This window comes from Sciurus vulgaris (assembly GCF_902686455.1).
Source record: "Sciurus vulgaris genome assembly, chromosome: 1".
NCBI lineage: Eukaryota > Metazoa > Chordata > Mammalia > Rodentia > Sciuridae > Sciurus > Sciurus vulgaris.
The window spans coordinates 189,888,586-189,914,333 of NC_136461.1; the positions used below are offsets into that span (position 1 = coordinate 189,888,586).

At 38.2% G+C, this 25,748-nt stretch overlaps 1 protein-coding gene across 1 annotated transcript in view; it reads left to right on the forward strand.

Moving 5' to 3' along the window:
- Window positions 1–25,748, forward strand: part of SLC30A8 (solute carrier family 30 member 8) — a gene marked incomplete at its 5' end in the record, with an annotated part of 46,684 nt that overhangs the window by 17,308 nt on the left and 3,628 nt on the right. Inside the window, 5 exons of the mRNA XM_079142297.1 lie at window positions 1,883–2,082; window positions 12,047–12,193; window positions 16,204–16,357; window positions 20,457–20,607; window positions 22,214–22,319. Coding sequence (XP_078998423.1) covers window positions 1,883–2,082; window positions 12,047–12,193; window positions 16,204–16,357; window positions 20,457–20,607; window positions 22,214–22,319 — 758 coding nt within the window. The remainder of the gene's footprint in view (window positions 1–1,882; window positions 2,083–12,046; window positions 12,194–16,203; window positions 16,358–20,456; window positions 20,608–22,213; window positions 22,320–25,748) is intronic.

Consider the following 25,748-nt stretch of genomic DNA (forward strand, 5'->3'; position numbering starts at 1 on the left):
TCTGTTTTCTTCTCTCTACTCCCCTCCCCACTTTTTCTTTTTGATGTGTTTTGACCACATTTGAATGCATGAGAATCTTTTGGTATTTATTCATTAATAGCAAATTAATATTTAATTTTCTAATGCCTCATAGCAGTTACTTTTTTATATAACCTTTTAAAATAATACTTCTTAGAATTCACATTGCTTTTCAGATCCAGAGTCGGTTCTGAGTCTAGAGACACTTAGATCATTTTGCTTTAATGATGGATGAGGAATGTATTTGATATTTAACTTCTTGTGGGGTCATGGGCCCTTTGGGGAGTCCACTGAAGATTGTGAGCTCTTGCCTCCTGCTTAACACACACATAGACAAATATAAACACCATATCCAATGCTAAATCCAACCAGGTTGACTCTGATTGCTGAAAAGAGTGTACCTTCTTCTCAAACCACAAGACTGCAACTCAGTGGATATGAATGACAGAACCACAGCAGAATCCTAACAGATGCAGCTTCAGAACCTGATTCCTAGCTCTACAGTTACAAAATTTTCAGTGCTAAATCTTCTATATCATATTTTTAACACATGGAGAACTTTTATTTAATATAGATGTGTCATAGTATAATTAACTGGTATGATTACCAGTGATTTTTGCCTTGGTTTTGTACTTTTCTATAACTCTAGATTTTCTATAATGAATATATATATGCACACACACACATATATATATATATATCTTTTGTGTTCTAAAAATACAATATAATGATAATTAGAGGCCACACAATAAAAATCAGCTAAGCCCAAATCATCAGGTTTCAAATGGAGATAAGCCAAATGAAATAACTCCTCAAGGGGAAACTAATTTATTGCCCTTTACCCTTCCTACCTTCCTTCCTTCCTTCCTTCCTTCCTTCCTTCCTTCCTTCCTTCCTTCCTTCCTTCCTTCCTTCCTTCCATCCTTCCGTCCTTCCACCTTTCAGAGCCAGAATCATGAAGTTCTTAATTCCAGAATCTCACTAATATTTTCAAATAAGTTTATTTTAAAATTTAAAAATCTTATTAGTTTAAGATCCTTGGATATTGACATCTGCATGAGGGAAATGAGTTTTAGGCACACTGATATGGAGACAAGGAAGCAGCAGGTGGCATGATAGAAAGAGAGTTGGTTTGGTCTCCGTCCTATCACTTGCTCACCTTTTAGCCTCTGCCAATTACTTAACCTCTCTGAACCTTAGTTACTTCAGCTGAGAAATTCTGTGGTTGGACTAAATGCTATCCACAATCTTTCCATCTGTAAAATTCTAGGATTCTCTGAATGGCTCTAAATCAAACTTTATGTTTGAGTAGAACTGATAACTCACTGCCTACTTTGAGAAGGGTAAGTAGGTTTCACTCTCATTATGACATTGACTGGTAGAGATTGTCTACCAAGGAGTGGGGGTAGGAAAGTTTCTAAGGTCCCCACCGTCTCAGCAGGACAAATGGTAACCGGGTTGCCGTTTGACTGAATCCTCAGTCCAGCTCATATAAACATATCATGCAATGTCCCCTGTTGATTTTATTATCGTACAGCTCTCAGTGAAATAACTGGGGAAGACTTGCATAAAGTCCATCTGCCTCTTTACTCCTGTCCTTTGATGTCTCTAAATCTTTGGATAAGATTAATATTAATAAGAAAATATTTTCACTGAATAAAAGTAAAACTTGCAGTAGGTGTGAATTCAGAAGGGAATTCCTTGCTTGCTCCTTACACGTGATATTTTCTCCTGGGAGAAGCTGTGAACTAAAACTTCCGGGCTAGTTAGCAAATGTCCTAATGGTGGCTCTGAGAACGGTAAGGCTGCCAGCGAGGTGTTTGCAACAATGTTCACTTCTTGCTTCTGTCAAACTCAACCACAGTGCGGAACTCCAACAGAAACCTGTGAATAAAGATCAATGTCCTGGAGAGAGGCCAGAGGCACCCGAGGCAGGAGGCATTTATCACTGCCACAGCAACTCCAAGGCCACCGAGAGCCGGGCGAATGAGCAAGCGCACGCCAAGTGGAAACTGTGCGTGGCCTCCGCAATATGCTTCATCTTCATGATTGCGGAGGTCGTGGGTGAGTAGTGCCCAGGAATATTTCTCGGACTAACCAACCAAACAAAGAAAATCCTGCAGCGTTATGGGAGGGGTGCCTAAATTCTTCCTTAAAAGTAAGATTTATTATTTTCTGTAAGAATAAAGTTACAATATGCTCACTGAAGATAAGTTGGAAAATAGAAGAAAGCAAAACGAAATCATCATTTTACCACATTTGAGTGTTAACCTCAATAACATTACCGAATATTTTCTGCAATATATTTTTTATGCATGGCTCATGGCTCACAGGTTGTTTCTTTTACATAATTGAGAGCATACTGAATGCCTTTCACTATGCTTTCGCATACTGTTCAAAAACATTTTTATGCCTGAACAATATTCTATAATATGCTCACTGTAATTTCCATAACCATTTCTTTATTGTTAGAGAGTTTTTTCCTCCTTGTGGACAATACTGCAATGAAAAATCTTGAATAAACTGTCTGCCTTTCTGTTAACATTTTCAAAGAAATTTTTTAAAGTAGAAGTCATTGGTTGAAGGACATTGTTTTAAATCAGCTTTTTCATTGCTGTGGTCAAAAGACCTGACAAGAACAGCATAAAGGAGGGAAAGTTTATTTGGGGCCTATGATTTCAGAGTTCTCAGATCCTAGATGTTCAGTCCATGGTCACTTCGATCCATTATTTCTGGGCTCGTAGTGAGGCAGAACATCATGGAGGAAAGCACATGCAGAGCAGAACTACTTATCCCATGGTAGCTGAGAAGGAGGGAGAGAAAAAGAGAGAGAGAAGGGGAGAGAGAGAGAAGAAGAAGGAGCAGGAAGAGGAGAAGGAGAAGAAGGAGGAGGAGAAAAAAAAGAAGAGAAGAGAGGAGAGGAGAGATGGACCAGGAACAAAATATACCTTTCAAGGGCAGAGAGAGAAAGAGAGAGAGAGAGAGAGAGAGAGAGAGAGAGAGAGAGAGAGAGAGAGAGAGAGAGAGAGGGACCAGGAACAACATACACCTTCAAAGGCATGCCTCCAAGTGATCTATTTCCTCCAACTAGGCTCCTCCTCCCAAAGTTTCCACCACCTCCCAACAGTCCATTAATTATGAATTATGAATTACTAATCCACTGCTAAGGTTAGATCCCTCATGTTCCAATCACTGCCCCAAAGTACCCCCTCTGAACTTTCCAGCACTGAGAACCAATCCTTCAACACATGAGCTTCTGTAGGACTTTCCAGATCCAAAGCATAGTTGTCGTTTACCTTTTAATTTTTGCTTAGCCTTCTAGAAGTTTTAAATTTTACATAGGTAGTGTATAAAACTTCTCATTTTGAGATGGTTTCTTTTACTATTTTAATGTTTAATAGTCCTTCCCCTTTTACAGAGAAGATAAATGACATTTTTTGGTAGTTGTTCAAACTTTTGCATTTAAGTTTTAAATCAATGTGAATTAAAATGGATTGAAAATTATTTTTTTAAAATAGCTAACATTTCTCAGCTTAATTTGTGGTAAAATTAATTATTTTCCTTATTAATATTTGATTTTTTATTATCTATCAAACTTTTATAAATAGTAAAGTATGTATCTAAGGTCAATCACTGATCTGAGTTCTTATTCTGTCAATAACATAATTAATGTAAAATCTTTATATTATAATTTCTGTTGTCTCCTCCTCAGTATTCTTTTCTTAAGAGAAAAAATAACAACTATTCATTCCTGCTTGTTATTCTAATTAAATGTGTGTATCATTTCTTTCAGTTCTCCCACAAATCTAATTATGATTTTATTGGATTTAAGTTAATTTGGGAATAAGAACAGTAGTTAATAATTGAAATTTAACTATAGTTTTCTCTTTGTTGTTCTTTCTCCAGGGTTTTAAAATTTAAGATTATGTGTGCTAAAAATAGAAAATGATTTTAATAATTTTCCATCAATAAAGTTGTATGTTCTCACCAGTCATAAGATGTCTTTATTTTTTAAAGATACAATTTGAAACATTTTGTCAGAAATGAAAAAAGTTGTATCTTTTTGTGAAAAAAAGAAACAAAATAATAATAAATTATTATGGTTATCTCTTTTTAGATAACACTATGAATATTGGCTTTAGAAGTTTTTGCAGATAAGTTTTTGAGATCTTTTTTAGTTTCCTTGTCATTCATTGATATAATCCAATTTTCTAGTTCTTAAGCACATTTTGACCATTTGTATATTTCTAAAGGCATTCATCTTATTGAAATTTTTACATTTATTATTATACAATGGAACATGATAGACTCGTACTGGACTTCACTCAGTTGAAAGATTTTGGTATGTATTGTTATTTTATTTTCTCCCCCAAATATAAAAAAGAATTAAATAAAACACTGTGGGCTACTTGGTATTTGGACTCATAAGTGACTACCACTCTGTTATTACTGATAACTGTCACTCTCTGCTACCAGTATTTTGGTTGCTTCCTTTCCTTTCTCTTCTCTAAAAGGAAGTGACGAGAGAAAGATAGACTCTGCTAAGTTGCTTTTGCATTATAATATCTAACAACCAGAATTAGCTGTTTTTTTCTAACTGTAGTCTTCTGGCCTATACACTTGTATTTAGATGTTTATAGCTTTTGAAAAGAAAAGAGCTTATACCCATCCAATTCAAAACAACCTCAGTATTGGTACATAAGTTTACAGTCAAAATTTACAAGACTAATTAATGCCATACAATTTCTAGAACCAAGACAAGTCCTTTGGGCAAACTGACTTCTTAGCTTAAAAGGAATTGCAAAAGAATTTAGGCAGTTCCAATCCATAAAATACCCTATGGAATATCCACCAACCTTGTACACACACACACACACGCACACACACAGAACCTACCTGAGAGTAATAATTGCTTTCTCAGACAGGGTCAAGAACAACTTTGAAGAGGAGGTGAACTGTGGACAGGAGTCTTGAATGATGGCCAAGATTTTGATTATTGTAGAGGACAAGGAGAAGGATTTATATATATTTCATAAGACTGTGGACAATATTCAATTGCTCATGTAAGAGATGACAAAATGTAAACTAAGCTCCTCCTTTCCTTCTCACTCCTACAGTTAGGACCCATGAATTCTAATCTAAATTACTCAGAGTCAGAAGTGATGTCAGTCAGTAAGGGAATGAAACAGGTACTGACAGTCATCTGGATTTTGAACTGTATTGATATTAAGGTGATTTTCCTAAAACAGTGCTCTTATCATGTTACTACTATCTTTGAAATTCTCCATGTGGCTTCTCTTTGTCTAGTTTGGTTGTTGTTCACAGACTTTTTCCTATTGAGGCAGGCAGAAGAACTTTTCTGAACACTGGACTAAACTGATAAGTGTGATTATAGCTGGAAGAGACTGGTTTACAAGCTGCCTCTATGTTGGATCTCACTTGACAGCCCCAAGTGAAAAGCGATCAATATGTGGGAAAGCTCTGGCATCTAGAACAAAATGAAAATTTTTTTCTTTGGTTTCTCAAACATTCTACAATCTTTCTGCCAAACTGACTGCTAATTCTTACCCCATCCTTACCTGACTACTCTGTTTCAGCCAATCCATGTATTCATTCTCTGCAAAGTAACTATTATACCTTAGAGTCCCTAGGTAAAAGCTTTTGCTTTTGATGTTGTTGAATGCAAAAGCCCTCTCCTTATTCTTTATAATAGTTGAAATCCTGGTCATCATTCAGGACTCCTGTCCACAGTTCACCTCCTCTCCAAAGCTGTTCTTGACCCTATCTGAGAAAGCAATTATTACTTTCAGACCACTTTTGGGAATCTAGGAAGTCTTTCTGCAGGATATGCACTTTAAGCAAGCCCTTAAAGAATGGAAATGTGGACAAACAGAAGATGAGAAAGGTCTTTCAGATGGAAGGGCCTGAATAAGCAGCACACTATTTACTGCTATAGTCAAGAGGAAATAAATATGAGACCTTATCTTGAAAGATTTCTAGTGGATAGGTGTGAAAGAGAACAGGGAATGGTGTTTTTAGAAATGTGGGTGCCATTGTTTGAAGTGGACTGGCATTTCATATTCAGAAAGCCTTTTCATTTGCTTTACTCTGGTTGTCATTCTGGTCCTTTTGACTTGAATACTTCATGCTCACAGGATGCCAAACTGGCTTAATCAATCTGAGTCTCTGGGTGTTCATAAAGGAAGGCTGAGTAAAAACTCTCTCCCTTTCCTCTACAAACACTAAGCTAAAGTGATAGAGGCCTGGAGTTTCTGGAAGTAGAGCAGAGTCCTGATGACATCTTTTGAATCTTAGGAGAAGGCTATATCTGATCCAATCCCAACCATATTCATTTAGGTGAACCAATAATTATGAGGTCATTGTTGTTGTTTAAGCTAGTTTTGGTTAGCCCCTATCTAGGGGCAGTGTTAAGTACAATGGTTACTGGAAGATATAAACAGAATGATAGTTGGAGGGTCAAGAAAGACTGAAGCCCAGTTGGGGAATGAGATTTAGTCTATAGGCCTCAGGGAGAAATTGGCATTTAGAACAAGGAGAAGTAAGTCACTGAGCTGTGTTTAGGGAGATAACTTTCACAGGTTACAGAGCATAAGGGAGAAAGCACTAAGAGAGGAAGGATTTGAGCATAATATGTCCACTTTTAATGGGCCTTTGAACTTGCTGAGTCAGGACTGGTTTTGGTTACTTGTGAAAATTCTTCACTGTAGAAAAACCATAAGGAGGAGTTATGCTGCAGATATAAACTCATATCTCTGTTTGAAAAGATGAATGTTCAGACACTGAGAACTCAGAAAAATAAACTCAAGTATGTCATTGTTGGAAAAAAATTGAGAATGGTCAGGGAGAGGCATCAGAAGCAGGCCTATTCAGAGCTGAAGAGGGTAGAGAAAATGAGATAACTTGACAGGAATACAGAGCTGGGAGCGCATTGGGGAAGATGCTAAATATCTGAGAGTGAAAATTTTCTCACTAAGAGAAAGATACAGCTGGGGGGGGGTGAGAACTACATGCTTTTTGATAGGGGTACAGCCAAGGTGTCTCAGTGGCTCAGGTCACAAGAATTTTTCAAGGTTCCTAATATCAAAAACTTAAGAAATCTTAAAATGTGACTACGAAAACTGTGATAGATTTTAAATACTTGTTAAACAATAACTCAATGAGATTTTGATATAGTATATTATTTAGTATAGTATAATACTGATATTCATAATATAATTAAAATAGTTTTTAAAATGTCAACTAATAGTATACAATGGTGTAACCCAGTCATGGGACACAAGGCTAATGTTGTCAGACGAACATTTGCCTTTTTCTGAACTGTCAGTATCTCTGTTCTTCATGGAAAATATCACAGGGATTGTTATGGTTTTGATATGAGGTATTCCCAAAACTCATGTGTGAGACAATGCAAGAAAGTTTAGAACTGAAATGATTGGATTATGAGAGGTTTAACCTAATCAGTGTATTAATCACTGATAGGGATTAACTGTTTGGTAACTGTAGACAGGTAGGGTGAGACCAGAGGAGATGGTCATTGGGGATATTCTGTCCCTGGTGAGTGAGAGCTCTCTGTGATTCCTGATGGTCATGTTCTGAACTGCCTCCCTCCACCACACACTTCTGCCATGATGTTCTGCCTCACCTGGGGCCCAGAGCAATGGAGTTGGTCATCTATGGATTGAGACCTCTGAAACCATGAGCAACGAATAAACTATTTGTCCTCTAAAATTGTTCTTATTAGGTCTTTTGCTCAAAGAAGCAAAAAAGTTGACTAAAAAAAAAATTGGTACAAGAAGTGGGATTGTTGCTTTGACTAACCTAACCATATGGTTCCAAAGCCTTTGGAGCTGGTTTGTCGGGGGAGAAATTTTGAAGTTTAGAGATGCAAGCTGGAAAAGCTTTATATTGTTGTAAGCAGAGCCTAATGGGTGATTCTGATGGAAGCTCAGAAGACCAAAATGCTGATAGGACTGTGGACAGTAAAGACTGGGCTCAAAAGGTTTCAGAGGAAACGAGGGACTCTATTGGAAACTGGAAGAGAGGACATTCATGTTACATTCTGACTAATAAGTTGTCTATATTTTGCCCATGTTCTGAGACTTTATGTGAAGTTGAACTTAAAAGTGATGAACTTCTTGATTTGGCATACAAAATTTCTAGGTAGCATAGCATTCAGACAGTGGCACAGATATTATTGGAAGCTTTTAGCCAAGTTTACTCTACTAATCAGGAGCAGAAAGTGGCAGAAAGATTTGAAAACCTTGCAGTTTGGCCAGAAAACTGTAAGTACAACTGGGGTTAAGGAAGCTGTGGTAGTTAAAAAGAATATACCCACTAAAGAGATGCTGCCAAGTATTCTATCAGAAAAAAAAAAAAAACAAAAAACAGAAAAGATGGCATGAGGGCATCTCAGGAATTGGCAAGACCACACCCAGCTAGGATCAATAGTGTAAAAGTAAAAATTCCTTTGAAAAGAGACCAGTGGGACACCCTGCTTTTACAGGAGAGCCTTGGAAGTTGTGTCACTATGCTCAGCCATCCAGGCACTCAGAGGGTGCTGCAGAGGCTGCTGTAGCCAGTTCAAGGGGTTCAACTACTGCTTAAGGTGGCAGCAGACCTTGGCATCAACCATGTGGTGCTGGACTTTGGAGATCATGGAGGTTTTCACCAAGATTTCAAAGAAATCTTGGGAGGCCAGGCAAAGTGTAGCAGGGTTGGGATTCCTGCAAGAAGCTCCTGAGAGAGCAATGGTGGAAGTAAGGAGGATGCTAAAGCTACAGTGAATACCTCTGAGATTAAGAGATGCCAATATCATAGGATGTCTGTTGAGGAAAGCTGCAGGAATTGAGCAGAGGTGAATCAAGAGAGATACCATTGTGGGCCACAATCAGAAGTGGAGCTACTCAAGCTCTGTGAAGAGAACATCATGGTGTCACATACCCCAGATGCTGGACGTGGAGCTACAGGACTTGCTTGCCCAGCTAGATTTCAGTCTTGTTTTGGTCCCAATTTTTCTGTGCCCCTATTTCTCCCTTTTTGAATGGAAATGTTTATTCTGTGCTTTTATATGTTAGATGTATTTAACATGCTTTTTATTTTTACAGGGACTCACTCTGTCTCAGTTGAGATTTTGGAGTTGGCATTTAGGCAATACTGGAACTGTTAAGATTATCAGGGTTCTTGAAAATAGACTAAATGAATTTTGCATTATGAGATGAGTATGATCTTTTGGGGCCAAGGGCAGAATGTTACGGTTTAGATATGAGGTGAGACAATGCAAGAAAGTTTAGGGGTGAAATTATTGGATCACAAGAGGTTTAACCTCATCAGTGCATTGATCTATTGATAGAGATTAACTGGGTGGTAACTGTAGGCAGGTAGGGTATAACTGGAGGAGGTGGGCCATTGGGAGTGTGCCTTTGAGGTTTCTATTTTGTCCCTGGTGAACGGGAATTCTCTGCTTCCTGACTGTAGTGTTCTGATCTGCTTTCTTCTGTCATGCCCTTCTTCCTTGATGTTCTGCCTCAGGTTGGGCCCAGAGCAATGGAATCAGCTATCTGTGGACTGAGACCTCTGAAACCTTGAATGACAAATAAACTTTTCCTCCTCTAAAATTGTTCTTTTACTCACAGTCATTTACTCACAGTGTTAAAAAACAAACAAACAAACAAACAAAAAAAAACCTGATTAAAACAGGGACTTAATACCAGCTGTCTAAACTTAAGGTGGCTAGTGAATATGAGACTCAGGCCCAGGGCTGTTCTGTTGTCATCTTCACCTCAAGGTCCTAATAGGGTCTATTTCTGGGACTGAGTCCTCTTTGTGCCTCCCCTGCCTTGTTATAAGTGAGCTGTTCTGCATGTCTTGCCAAAGAATTCCATAAATATGACTGCTACTACCTTAGTTCATGCCTTTATCATATTTTTTCTATGGCTATTATAGTAGCATTTTAACCCCTAATTCCTCATCCCTCTAGGTCATCTTCCATAGTGCTGACAAAGATCTCCCCCAGATTGCAAATGCAATCATGTCACAACTTTGGCTCAAAATCGGAAGTAGATCCTCTTATCCCATTGAATAGCATTCAACTTCTTTGGCACAACAGATAGTACCTCACACAAGAATCCTAGTCTGCTTTTCAAGTTTGATTTCTAGTATCGCCAACATTTCATACCTCCTGATTTCCACAAATATGCCACATCCTTCCATCTCTGTATCTTTGTCCCTGTTCTTGTCTCTTCCTGAAAAAATGCTTTTCTTCTTGCTAATTATTATTTCTCTCTTTTTTCAAAAGTTCTTCAATGCTTCCAGTGCTCGCTGGTCTGCCAGCTCTTTAGCAGGTCTTCAGTGCAGTGAATGTTAGATCACTGAAGAGAGGATTATGATTTATTTACCTTTGTGTACCCTGTCTCTGGTACCATGCACAGTAAGGCTCAATAAATACTGGCTGGATGATTTAATTAATTGCCAATAATCTTCCATGCTTCCAGGAGCAAGTGCAAGTGCACTCATGAACTTCCTCTTGCAAACAATTTGTTCTATTGAATTCAGCAGTGGTTGTCCACAGTTTTCTGGATGGCTCTCATAAGCAGCTCCGACTGTTACAAAATGATTCTCAGGTCCCGGACTTCCATATTAGCATGCTTCTTCCAAAGCAACGCTTCTTTCTCAGTTGTTTCCTGACTCTGCAAAGCCTGCTGAAGAATTCCTCTAGGACTATCTCCTTGACTTAGACTACAATTTCAGTGCAGCTCACAGGATCATCATCATTCATTGTTGAGATTGCAGCATGCTGCTTATCTGCATGAAGTCATTCTCCAGGCAAGAAATAATGCATTATTAACACAGCTTTATTATCAGGACCAAGTTTGGCAGATATAGCAACATTAGAGGATAATTGGAAGGACAGCTGATTTGTTAGCAAAATGTTGCCTTTTGGCTAATGAATCATTCCGATTTTTGCACTGACAGCTCAGTAACAAGCTTGAAGACTACTTTGCTTCAGACCATTAAACTTTGACAAACCAGTTATTAAGTACAGCTAGAGCCAACGGTCTGTGGGGATTATTGCAATTATGAGCCATCTCTGTAATTTTTTTTAATCATTAGGCGAGACAAGGTGAGTGTGATGATGGAGGGCCTGATGGCGGACCGTCCCTTGCTTTGTAGTACACACGGCAATAAACAGCTTCAGGAGGACTAATCAGTCAGCAAAAACTCTTTGCTGGGAAGATGTAGGAAGAGCAATAAAGGTTATTGCTCTCAAACGACAAACCCTGGTCAGGAAGAGAAGGATAAGGCTTTTTCAGAAGCTGGAGGTCTTTTCAAAGGAGAATTAGAGGGATGGAGAGGGAGTATTCTACATGGACAGAAAAGCAAGGCGGGGTTCATGCTGGGAGTTTTGCTGGGCTCAATTCCTGGGCTGTTTTGGATCATTGTGTCATTCAACCTGCCCATTGGAAAGTACCTGCCCTTTTTCTTTCTGTTCTTCCCTATTTGTGATAGGAATCTTGAATTCAGGTGGATAATAAAAATTAAATGAACAAAAAGAACTGACGAAGACTATGGTAAAATTACAAGTTAATTAATTATACATCTATGGGCCAGATGGAAGCATCTGGTCTGCAGACAGAGGTCCAGGTCCTCAGTCTGAACTTTGAGACCCTTTGAATCTGCCTATACCTCACTAGCATTACCTTTCCATATTTCCCTTTTCTGAATCCATATGCCCCAGTCCAACTGTGATGTTCTCCATATGTGCCCTACACTTCCCAATATTTGTACCTTTATTCTCCCTTGAAATTCATTTTTACATGACCAAATCTCATTGACTTTATGGGTCTGTTTCTTTATCTGTCAAATTAAGAAGAAGAAATGAATTAAGACAACTTGAAGATGCCTTCCTCTTCTAAAGTTGGGTGTGTCTGTAGCAGTTCCATCAGCTATGATTAGAATCGCTGTGAATCTAGCTGCATTCTGGGGCTTTATGATATTTTGCATTCCTTAGGTGGGCACATTGCTGGGAGTCTTGCTGTCGTCACGGATGCTGCTCATCTCTTAATTGACCTGACCAGTTTCCTGCTCAGTTTCTTTTCCTTGTGGTTGTCATCGAGGCCCCCTTCTAAGCGGCTGACATTTGGGTGGCACCGAGCAGGTACAGTTCTTCTTGAGCAATAATAACAAAGTAGTGCTACAGAGTCAAACCAAGGGTTAAAAAGGAAGGTAAAGAGCAAGGCCTTGTTCAAAAATCTCTTAGGGATACACCTTTGTGCACAGGATAAAATAGATGGATGTTGCCAATATTAATTCAACTAACAACCAGACGAATGGTGCTGCCTCCTCTTTTAAAAGACAGTTGGAACACGTGTGTCATTTTCATAGCTACCCCAGCACCAGGATCTCAGTGTATGGTAGCAAGATGATGTTATTTATTTAATTTCTTTGTATTTCTGGGAGAGAGGATTAAGCTAAAGCTTCTGCCATTTTGTGGAACAAGAGCCAGAGAGCCTAAGAGAGTTGCAGAGATTGAAGAACTTCTCCCTAGCGAGTCAAGATCAGATCATGGGCTTTCCTGCACACAGACAGCATTTAGTCATTGCTATGGTTTGAATGATGCCTCCAAAATGAATGTTGCAATGTAATTGCCATTGTGATACTGTTAAGAGGGGAAACCTTAAGGAGATGAAGGTTCTGTTCTCACTAGTGGATTAATGCCTTAATTGCAGGAGAGGGTTCTTGACAGAAAGGATGAGTTTGGCCTAACTCCCTCCGTCTCGTGTGTGCTGTCTTGCCCTTTCACCCTCCTATGATGCAGCATGGAGGCCCTTGCCTGATGCTGACATCTTGCTCTTGGACTTCCCAGCCTCCAGAACTGTGAGAAATAAATCTCCTCTCTTGATAAATCACCCAATGCATAGCATTTTGTTTTAGCTTCAAAAAAATGCACTAAGACAGTCATCAGAGAATGTCCATCTTGCTCAACCAGTCATCACCAACAACAACAAAAGAAAAGAAGAGGAGAAAGAGGGAATGAAATTTCACTTTTGGGAGCTTTTTATTTAACTGAGTAATTGCTTCTTCTTGTCTAGGAACTGGTCCAGGTCATAACAAAGGTTTAATCTCTGGAACCTTTTAATTTTGGCTCATTTTTACAATTCACCTGCCATTTCCTTGTCCCCCACAACTGCAATCCTACTTTTCTTCCTCTGTCATGGGAACCAATAGTTACAGCTCCATATTTTTACATTGCTTGAGAAAATTGATATAAAGGGGGAGAGGGCAGAGCAAGAGTGCCCACATTGCCTAACTGAAGTGTGCTGGTGGACACAGGCCACAACTCTAGACTAACTACAGACTGTAGGTTTTCAAAGTTAGAATGGTAGGAAGTTCTAATTTCATACTAAACAATTTATCATTGCAGGTATTTTGGATTGCTTTCCCTTCAGCATTCAGAGAGAGATGTGGCAATTAAAGCAATAAAATGTTTGTCACTAGATAATCTGAGAATGCTTCCACCAGTCTCTGAACAGTCACACCTGAAAAATCAAGAACCCATCATTTGTCTATATAATTTTTTTGCATGTATTTCATCCTTAACAATACCATCAGTCAGAGCTGTTTTGTAAATGTAGGATAGTTTGTAAACACAGGATGGACTCAGAATTGAGATCATTAATGTACTTTGTCAACTTGGCCATGGAAGTTCATGAACATTGATATTCTAGAAGACCAGGGGCTGTTCAGTAGAACTCTTTGCTATGAGGGAAAATATTTCATAATTGAGTGTAATATGGCTATTGAGAACTTTAAATGTGGTTGGTACAACTGAGGAAGAATAGTGTATTTTATTTTATATATTTTCATTTAAGTAGCCACATGATTGGTAGCTATCATGTTCCAGCCCAGCCCAGCCTACCCACAGACTGGTTTGCTAACCTGATGACCTTACTCAACTCATGGTTTTCTTAGCAATCATAGTACCACTTATAAGTGGTTCCTGAGGTGCTTTTATATTTTATTTTATTTTTTTAACTAGTTTCTTTTGGATTCCTGTCTTAAGACCTGACTCTTGATTCTTGGTGTTTGGGCTTTTCTCCATTTTATTGCTTTAATTGCCACATCTCTCTCTGAATGCTGAAGGGAAAGTAATCCAAAATACCTGCAATGATACATAGTTTAGTATGAAATTAGAACTTCCTACCATTCTTGGGTACAGTGAGTTCCTTGCCTCACTGTACCTCTCTATTCATGGCTGTAGAGTGGGACGTGCTCTATTTCCATATCCTGATTTGGATTTTTACAGGTAGAATGTTCAGGACTTGACATTTATGAACCCAATTTCTGTTTCTTGATAACCATAAATTCTTGAGCCTGGTCCTCATTAACTTTTGCAAAGGAAGTTTCAGATCGTCTGAGGAGACTAATAAAATAATAAATATTTCTTGAGTGTTTGCTATATGTTATGTTGGTTTTCAGAGTTCCCTTATCAAAGTGCTTCAAACTGGATGGCACAAATAGAAAATTTTTCATCTCACAGTTCTGGAAAACAGAAGGCAAGGTTGAAGACATCAACAAGATTGGTTCCTTTAGAGGTCTGTGGGTGAAATCTGTTTTTCTCTGAGCTTCTGGGGATGGCAATCTTTGTTGTTCCTGGGTTTGTAGATCTCTGCTTTTATCTTTACACATCATTTGTCCTGTGTGCATGTCTGTGTTGAGATTTCCCCTTAGAATAGTTACAGTAGTCACAAAGGATTATGGGACCACATGACTCCAATAAGGCCTTATCTTAACTAATTCCATCTTTAAGGACCCTATTTCTAAGTAAGTTCACAATATGAGGTACTAATGGTTAGCACTTCAATATATGAATTTTGGGAGAACACAATTGAACCTATAACATATGCTATGTTGTACATATATGGCATTATTATACCTACTTTATAGATAAGGAAACTTAGGCTCAAATAAGTCAACTCACTTGTATAAAGTCACATGGTTAGTCACTGACAGATGATCAATCTGACACTTGAACTCATGCCCTAAATACCTGCACCAGCATTTCCCATAGTATGGGAAATATTCCATGGTTGGATGGATAATAGATGATTTTTAACTGTCATATGGACAATAATTACACATCCTAATATGCATTAGAAAATAAAGTAGCATATCAAATTTGTAATTTCATGGATAAATTTGTTTAGGAAGAAGCTAAGGGTACAAAGTGAATTTATTTGAGGAAAACATGAAGTGACTAATGAGATGGGTGGCATGTGAATATGGAAAAAAATCATGAAGTTTTTATATAAGTGACCGAGGTCTGGGAAGCAATAGCCACACACTGGATAACAGCACTTTACATCATCCAGATTACAGGAAACTGACATCTGAGAAGAGTTTAAAGCAGGTAAGTGCAGTATAGAATGTGCCTGACCATGACTCACAGAATATTCTAGACCCCATTAGGTCTTTAGAATCCACCAAAGAGACTGAGTTAAAGAGCAGGGTAGGTGTTAAGCCATGCCTAAGTATGCAAAGGTACTTTCCTTGGTGGGTAGATTGAATGCCATCTTACCTTTAAATATTAATGTAATTGTCTCCATTCTGATGCTTCTTTTCCTTGCAGTTGCTTTTAAAAGGCAGTTAGGGTGTTGATAAGGCTCCGAGCTTGCCTCTGTGTTTACAATATGTTGGCTTGGCAAATGAAACTCATTTTCATCAAGTATGATTTTATTCCACTAAAGGTGCTAGTACTGGCAAGTCGTAAATGTTTTATGGTAAAATTAAGAGTTTCTAAACACATTTTACTCCTTGTGTCTCATTATTTCATCCCCTAATAAGTTCCCATCATTTTAGCACCTGTTTAAATTAAAATCCCTAAGGAAAACAGTGAGGGCAGGCAGCAATTAATATGTTCTAAAGATGCTAAAATTGCTTAGAAACATGGTTCATAATGAACTCAGACACTGGTGTTTTATGAATGCTATGTTAATAGCGCCTCGTGTCAGCTCTAAAATCCACCCACATTTTTGCTTCATGAATCACTGAGTGAACTATGTTGAAGCTTCCTTCTCCGGGGAGAAAAGCAGAGTCTTATGACTTGCATGTAAGTAGGCGATGCGTGAGTCATTTGTGAGGGCTGTCTTTGTGTTTTTGCGTCCCTAGAGATCCTTGGTGCCTTGCTGTCCATCCTTTGCATCTGGGTGGTGACTGGCGTGCTGGTGTACCTAGCCTGTGAGCGCCTGTGGTCCACTGACTACCAGATCCAGGCGACTGTGATGATCATCGTTTCAGGTTGTGCAGTTGTGGCCAATATTGTGTAAGTCACCCCCATGCTAAGAGCCCATATGCCTTATCTTCAACCCTGTCTGGTCAGGCACTGTTTTGGAAACTCCTCTACTTGAGAATACGGTAGCGGTCTGACAGAGTTTCAATGGCTCTAAGAGTGACGATAAGGCTGTAGACTAAAGTAAAAAGGATTTTAAATATTGGCTTCTGTGACCTACCAATTTTGAAAGTCTCCACTGTGCCAGGGACAGAGCTAGGATCCTTTGATACACATCAGATTTAGGGCGCACAACACTCCAACTTTACTGATTAAGAAACTTCAGTGCAGTGGGTTAAATATGGTGCCGCTTAGGCAGAGTCAGTATTTGAATCTAGAACCACAGATCCAGAATTGAGCTCCAAGTCATTCTGTTCTTTCATGTATGTTGACAGTTCTGTGTGGAATATGACTTTCTCCTGTTTAATTTTTGTTGGTTGAGAAGGCATCTTAGAGTTTATTCACTTCAATCATCCTTCTACTTTTTAATTCTCTTTCTCGGTAGCTCTATAAAATTGCCATTCATTTTGTATATTATCACAGAATTAATAATAGAGAATTTATTTCCCTCAAAACCAATTTTTTGTCTTTGCTTCACTGTGCCAGCATGAAAATTCTTTAAGATGTGTTAGCTAGACTCTCCCTTTAGTTTTCACCCATAGATTCATTCTCTCATCCAGCCAACCTTCAATCAATCTTATTGGAAAGGATGATTAAAAATTTCTTGCCTATAGGTTTACTCTTCCCAAAGTTAACTACTGGATTCCTCATGGCTGTGGAGTTTGAATCCCAGGGTTTTGATACTTTGGGGTTAATTTTCTCCTTCCTACTTGATGATCTAATTTTAATTCTAAAACTGTCTATCTATCTACCTATCTACCTGCCTACTAACTATTCACCTACCTACCTACCACCTATCATCTGTAGAAGACAGAAAAATGACACTCTAAATATACTCACAACCAAATCCCTGGAATTTCTGAATACGTTAACTTAAACATGGCAAAAATAATTTTGCATGTATGAGTAGGATTTTCAGATGAGCAGATCGTGCTGGGTTTTTCACGTGGTCACGTACAGCCACATGGGTCTTGAGATGAGGAAGGGAGGAGTTCAGAGAGAAGAGGAGATGCTATACTTCCAGCACTGAAGCTGGAGGAAGGGACCGGCGGCCATGGGATAGAAGTGGCCTCTAGAAGCTGGACAAGGCAATAAAGTAAATTCCTTCCCATGGATCTTCCAGAAAGAATGCAGTCCTGCAACCCCCACTTTAGACTTCTGATTCCCAGAAATATAAGATAATAAATTTGCCTTGGTTTAAGCCATTAAAGTTTTGTGGTGATTTGTTACAGCACTAATAGGAGAGTCATATGCAGGTTGAAAATTCCTGATCCCAAAACCCCAAATCCAAAATGTTTGGAATACAGAAACTTCTTGAGCACCAACATCTGCTCAAAGCTTCAGATTTTTGATCATTTTGCATTTTGGATTTTCAGATTAGAGATGCTTAATTGATAAAGTCTATGCATGTATCCCAAGATGGGATGAACTCCAGAATCTGAAACACTACTGGTGCCAAGCATTTTAGGTACTCAACCCTTACCATCTACTTGTCATCTACCTGACTTACAATGCAGCTTGACACATGCTGCGTGGTCAGTTTTTACCATGAGAGTGAAGAAGACAGCAGTGGAAGAATGGTGCTTTGGACAGAGGATTCTAAGAGAGGGTACAATGGAATCTCTGGAATTTAGGGACAAGCTGAGCATGTGCAGTTTTCAAATGCCACCTCGGGTCACTCTAAGTCTTATATCCTGAGGCTATAGTCCCCCACCTCTCAGTTCATGAACTATTGTTCAGTCTGTGAGCTAAATGATTAACAGAATGATCTTTAATCTGCTGCCATTAACTAGATCCTCTCTCCTACCAGTTAACCTGAAACTGCACTTCACTTTGGCACGGAAGAAAGAGTGTGGGCAGATCAATGCAAATCTATCATCTAGAGGAGATAAATACTCCAGAGCACATGTACTGCTGACTGGGGGTCAATAGCATCATCTTTGCATAAGGAGAACAATATGTCCTCAAGGCAGCGGGAAGAATGAAAGTATTAATAATTTCCCGAGAGTCATATGTCACATAGGTTGTATCGATGCTACACAAAGATGAAGAATATTCCTAGCCAACTACCACATCAATCTGGGACTTTAATGGTGGAGTTTGACTTTCAAAATAGATACCATGCAAGTTTTCTTTTTATTTCAACTGCTTTTGAACATTGACCTTAACATTGCAAGTACTTTTCATTCTTAGAAAGACAAGGAATTGAAAAACCCTGACTTCCCTGTGCAAACAGATAGTTATTTATGGATGAAGATGCTGAGTGACTCTAATGTTTTCTCCAAGAACTGAGATTACAGGTTGCAAGAGCTGCAAGACGTTGTAGTGACTGAATATGGAGAGATCAGAATTGCAGTTTGGAAATAAATGTATTCCCTAGGGATCCAAAACCAGGACAGAAAGTTCCAGTAGATGTGTGAAGGAGTTCTGTGATGAAGGGTATAGACAGAGTTTTAAGGCTATTGCAGGCTAAATTTTTCTGCCTAAAACATTCCATCCCTTCAGTCTATTGAACTGGAGCATAACCTTTTGAGCTCAGTGCACTTGCTCCATCTCTCTAAATCAAGCTCCTCTGTTGATACTATCCATACTAACAATTCTTAGTAGCCATATTATAATTAGAAATTTCCATTTTTGTGAGTTTGTGCATGTGCCTGTGTGTGTGTGTGTGTGAGTGTGTGTGTGTATGTAAAATCTTTGCTGTCTCCAGCACAGTTAAAGCTACACTGGGGAAGAAATACATCTATTTTTACTCACTTTATAGCTGAAGCATTTAATCGTACTTGGCACACAAGTCCCTAAGAAAGTTTTACCCTTTTAAAATAACACAAATAAAAGAATGAATGACAATGTGATGAACATATATGGCAAATCTGGAAGAGGGTCTGTTAACTGCCAGTCTCATTGGACTGTCTAAATACCTTCTAATTGTAACTCATAGCTGAGGGTGTTTCTATCCAAACACAACAGTCTGAAAACTGTAATGATCAAACCTTGGCACATGGCAGCCATTCCATCTTGTGGTGATGGTCTAAGATTTAACAAAAAAAGACTAGATACACTACAAAAGACTAGACACCCTGCAAAAAAGACTAGATGTAGATGGTATCCCAAGCAACAAGTGGTTTTCAAAATATCTTTGTTCCAAAATGTTCAGAAAGGGCATCTAGGCAAAACACTCTTTATTGGTCATCTGAGAAACAATTCTTATTTTATATCTAGTCTATTATCTGTGAATTTTGTAGATAAATAACATCAGGTGAAAAACTTATAATGACTATCACTTTATCATCTTGACTTGGACAAGAGATGCTGAACTTTGCAATACATTGTTTGTGTGTGTACCTCAACAAGTATTTTTACAATATATTAATGTATTTCTGCCTCTAGATAATTAACTACATATACATACACAACACTCTTACCATATGCCAATAAGAAATTAGTCAAATTTTAAATTCTCATGAAAATGAATAAAATTAAGTAAAATGAAATTTTGAAAAACCATTCCATGATGAACCATTCCAAAATTCACTACTATTTTATTTTATCCCTTTCCACTGCTTTTTGAATTTAAAACCAGTACATTAAAACAAGTTCTCCCAAATCTCAACTTTAAGCATTACTCAGTGCCTGACATTTAGTAGATGAATGAGGTTTCCCCTCTTCATTGTAAATGCTTGATTTTCATCAAAGAAATGATGCTTCCTGGTTTTAATGTGAAACAGAATAACATTAGGTGGATGAATAAGAAAACTGAGGTAAATTTTTATAGTTTGACCTTGTGTGAAAATTTTAAAACTCTTTGATACACTTGCTTTCAAACATAACTCTAAAATGATGCATTGTAAAACATACATTTTTAAACTATCTGTCATTTTGAATAATGCATGCCATTGCCAGCTCCTTCTTTCTGCTGTCTACGTTTGTAAGGGCTAATCTCATGTGTGCCAAGAACATTGTTGTCTTTCAGACTAGCTGTTGTTTTGCACCAGAGACGCCTTGTCCACAATCACAAGGAAGTGCAAGCTAATGCCAGTGTTAGAGCAGCTTTCGTGCACGCCCTTGGAGATGTATTTCAGAGTATCAGTGTGCTGATCAGTGCTCTTATTATCTATTTCAAGGTGAGTATATGTGAGTTTAGCCATATTGTAGTAATTGCATGCATTAGTTAGAACAGAGGCTGACCCTCCAATATTGTAAATACCAACTACCTGACCTGTGTTTGACCATACAAAACTACTTTGTGAGATTAAAATAAATACTCAAAGCCTGAAACTTGAGTCTTTCCCATGTTCCTAAGAACTATGTCTTAACTATTGGACTGCCAGTCTTTCAAAAACATAGTTCCTTTTGCCATGCTCTTAAGATAGACAGCAATGAAACTATTAATACATTAGAGTACTTAGATAATAAGCAACAGAAAAGATCTGACTCTTTAATAATAAATAAATAAATAAATAAATACATGTATTGACTGAAATGTATTGAACGTATTCCAGGACAGAAATCAAGGTAGTAATATGGGCAACATTAGGTATATAGATTTCAGAAAACATAACAACTCCTATCTAAGCACTAAGCTAAAATAAATGTGACTTGACCATTTTTTTTCCTGTTCTTGTCACTGCTGAGGATTTGTATTTCTGGGAAGGGGAGCCCAGCTTGGGTCCTGTGTGTGCCACCTGGTTGGGGAGAGTAAGCACTTGATTCACTGTCCTACAAATAATGCTTACAAGGTAGAGGGGTTTGTAATCCCCCAAAGCAGGATTCTAATGCAAGGAGCCTCTCACCCTGTACAAAGAAATATGCTCTAGAGATTGCTATCTGCTACTATCAAGAACGAACAGGGGTGCATTAGGTAGGGTGGGGAGAGCAAAGAAGGAGGAAAGCTTTTAGCTCTTCCCTTTTGCATCATGATAGTCCAATTTGCAGGGACTCTTTACTATTTTTCTTAAGATATAAAAACATGTAAGCAAAAATCACAAAGACATATCTGAATTTGAGAACATGTTCCTTGAAAACTTCAAGTCTAAGGCAGAAATATTTTTAAATTGCAAGGATTAGTGGAGTTTGAGAGACCCTTTACAAAGGTTAGGTGGATCCTGAGTTTCTTAGGGAGAGTGGAACCTGGACTTGCCTGTGGCATTGAACTTCATCAAGGGAAGAACAACAGGTGTTTAACCCCAAGGCCAAGGGCTCCAGTGAAGAGAGAGAGGGAGCAGAGCTGCCACTTTGGCTTACACCCTTAGGGCTGTATCACAGGTGCCTGTCTTGAATATGTGTTATAGTGGAGAGGGAAAGAAAGAGACTAACCCAGTACACCAAGGCCAAGGGCTGGTTGCACTTTGGACAAAAGCAAACTCTCAGAAGATGACATCCTTTCTCACCCTCATCATATTTAAGGCTGAAAAGGCATTGCACAGTGCGGGCATCTTCATGCTTATTTTCACAAACTCTGCACTTATATTAAGAGAAATTAAATCAGCCTTTTAAGAATATTTTTCACTTTCATTTTTAAACAGTCTCCATTCTTTAGTCACTGATAATTTAAAGCTAAAAAGATGGATGGAGTCTTCAGGAAGGACATTTTTGTGTTGGATGTCAGGTGTCAGGAGGGCAAATGGGTGACTGGGAAGGAAGGGAACAGTGAACTATACCTATTTTATTAATCAAGTTATCTCCAAGGGAAGTATGAATTCAGTTAACCAAAATTGCTATGTTTTCTAGCCAGACTATAAAATAGCCGACCCAATCTGCACATTTATCTTCTCCATTCTCGTTCTGGCCAGCACTCTCATGATCTTAAAGGACTTCTTCATCTTACTCATGGAAGGTAGGAGGGATCTCATGATTATTCCTAAGATCAATTTTTTTTTTCTTTTTCTATGATTACACAAGGGGAGGGTCGCAAGGCATGCTGTTAATTTGTATTATGGGGAAAATTAAAACTGAGAAGGAATTTTTTGGTGAAAATAAATGTTTGATTTTTATTTATATGGGAACAGATAAAAAAGTGGCTTCTACTTGTGCCTTGAGTACCTTATCCCACAGCATAAATATGCTAAGTGTAAACATTAACTATAATATCGGAGGAAGATACTGCAAAAATAAAATGATGTTCCTAATTAGACCTGGAGAAGACTTAAGAAAGACAATAGAAATATACCTCCTCAGCCAACTTTGTAACTGAACATTTATGTCTGATTGTGTCTCAAAGTATAAGAACACCAGGGTGACTTTACTTATTTGTCAAGTGCTTCCTGAGCTCTGACAGCTAGATCGTGTGCTCAAAGCTAGAGTTACAGAGATGAGCTAAGCGGGGACTCTCTTTGTCCTCGTGGGGCTATATTTTAGTGAAGGGAGAAAGAATATTCAAATCATTACATAGAAATGGAATTGAAGTGCTACTGAGAAGTGATGTAGGGATTTGAACAGCTGGGGGAGAGGGACAGGTGGTCCCCAAGGTGTATTGAGGAAGTGATGTTTTTTGACTTGCTCTCATGCTGGTAGGATCTCATGCTAATTAACCTCATTCTGCACAGCCAGAGTCTAGTCCTCATGACTCTCCTGGTTGGTCTAGCTCCTTCGGTTTTCTAATTAATCAGGAATAGATGACATAAATGCCTTCCCTGTCAAGAAATTTTTCTTATGACTAAAGCTTACTGGCCACCTTTCCTAACATTCTACACTTTGCTGATTTTCTTCTCATTTGGCATAAAATAGTTGAAGAACTGCTAGTTTCTGCCCTTTTCAGGCTACATCATTACTGGCAGTTAGGTTGGGGAGACATTGTGCAATCGAAAGGGTAGAATCACACAGACCTCTGTTCAAATTCTAGACATGCAAGTTTCTAGCTGTGGGACCTGAGACAACAACCTTAACTCTGAACTTCAGTTTTCTCAAATCTGGAAATAATATTTACCTTGCAGTGCTGTTGAGGATTAGATGGCTATATGACATCACATCTGGAACACAGCAAGATCTGGATGTGTACAACTTCTCAGCCAGCTTTCTTGGTTGACTAGAATATAAGAACTATAAAGTTAGGTTGTGGAAATGAACCTTGCATTGCATATTATCCTCACATCAAGAAAGTCCCAATTCTTGGCCACAGGCTATGTTCATAGATCTGGTCAGTCATTGATACTGATGGCCTCAGAAGAGCTAGATAAAAGAGTCTTGATCAGAATAAATTCATCTTTGTCACCAGAAAAACTATTTGATACTAGTTGAAATGGGAGAGCAATTGACTCACAGTGATGTCATCTTAGTGTACAAGTTGAATAGCCATTATCCAAAATACTTAGTACCAAAGTGTGTCAGGCTTTAGATTTTTTTTTTTTTTAAATTTTGGAATATTTGTATAATGAGATGATAATGAGATCTCTTAGAGATGGAACCCACGTCTAAATGTGAGATTCATTTATGTTTCATACACAACTTGTGCACATAGCCTGAGGTAATTTTAGGCAATAGTTTTAGTGCACCTGTATTTTGACTGAGACCCATTACATGAGACCGAATAAGGAATGTTCCACTTGTGGTATCGTGTTGGTTCTGAAAAAGTTTTGGGTTTTGGAGGATTTCAGATTTTGAATTTTTGGAATAGGGATGTTCAATGTACTAAAGTATATTAGAGGCACAAGGTACTTATTTATATTTACAAGGTGATTTATCATTGTTACACTGACCATTTGTAATGAACACAAATGATATCATATTTTCTATTCTACATATTGGAAAAACAGATATTATGAAGGATTAGCCAAAAAAATCTTGATAGACTAAGCCAGCAGTTATCAAATTTTGGAGGCATCAAAATTACTTAAAGGTGTTATTGAAATGCAGATTGCTGAGCCCAACCCCACAATTCTTGGGTCAGTATGTATTGTGTGGAAGAAGGGGCTGCAAGGATGAGAATGTGAATTTCTGCCAGGAGTTGATGCTGCTGGTCCTGGCACCATACTTTGAGAACCACTGGATGGACCTTCCATAATACTTTGGGATTCCTACATGATGATGATGATGGTACTGGGGATATCACCTGGGAGACCCAATCAGATATCTTCATATCAGTTTGCATCATATCAGTTACCCAGATGACCACAAGTATCCAAACATTGGCTGAACATTTCATTTTGCTCAGCCCATTGTGAGACATGGTAGACAAAGTCCCAGAGTGCAGTCACCTTCAGTGACACTATGGAGGACACATTTAAGGATTCTACTCTTAGTGGGCACCCTAATTATTGGCAGATGACAGTGCTATGACAGTGAAATGGATAATGGAGTTGAGCATCCACTACTCCACTTTCTAAACTGAGTAACAAATGAACTTTCTGGTTGTGAGTGTGAGAATATTTGGTCTATCAAACTACAGGTGCCTGTTTTCTTTCCTGAGGGCCAAGTGCTAAGCTTCAGCATATTTTTAGCACTTGTATCAGTGGAATAATTCAAAGAATTGCTATTGTTTCAAAAGTTATATGTATTTAAAAAATGAATAGATTGGCCATTTTAACCAAAGATAGCACATCAATTTCTTTGCTATCAACAGCATGTGAAATGCTCTTTTTGTCACATTTTCATCATCATTGGGTGTTATCAAACTGGTGATTCTTTTCCCATCTGATAGGTGAAGCATTATATATTATTGATTTCATATGTAATTCTTTAATTATTAATGACATTGAATGTTATTTTCATATATTTATTAAACATGGAATTTATCTTTTTAACATCAATTTGGGTGTTTTCCTGGATGTATTAATATTTTTTCAGACTCTCCCTCAGTAAAAGTTTCTAGGCTATGCTGGAGCACTCACATCAGGAGGGACATGCCTCTTGCTTATCAACCTTATTTCTTAGAACAAAATAAGTAATGGTGGCCCTTTGTTCTCCATAAAAGCAGAGAAGTAAATGGGGCAAGAGGGTGAAAGTGTAGTGGCATCCTGACTTCATTTCAAGGGTCCTAGATGATAGCAGGCCTTCACAGAGTCACCTGAAACTCCCCAAAGAGATGACACACACCAGTTCTACGAGTCAAGTTTTTGATTCCTGTGCCTAAACTCTTACTTTCACTTAACATGTCAATGCTCATAATATGCATGTCAGCATCTGAACTCCCTGTCACTCATCTGTGTGGCCTTTAGCAATGTTCTTAACTTTTCTAACACCTATTTCCTCAGTTAAGTATGAATTATAACATTGATAACTAGCCCATAAAGTTCTTAGGACTATTAAATAAAATTGTTGTTATAAATAC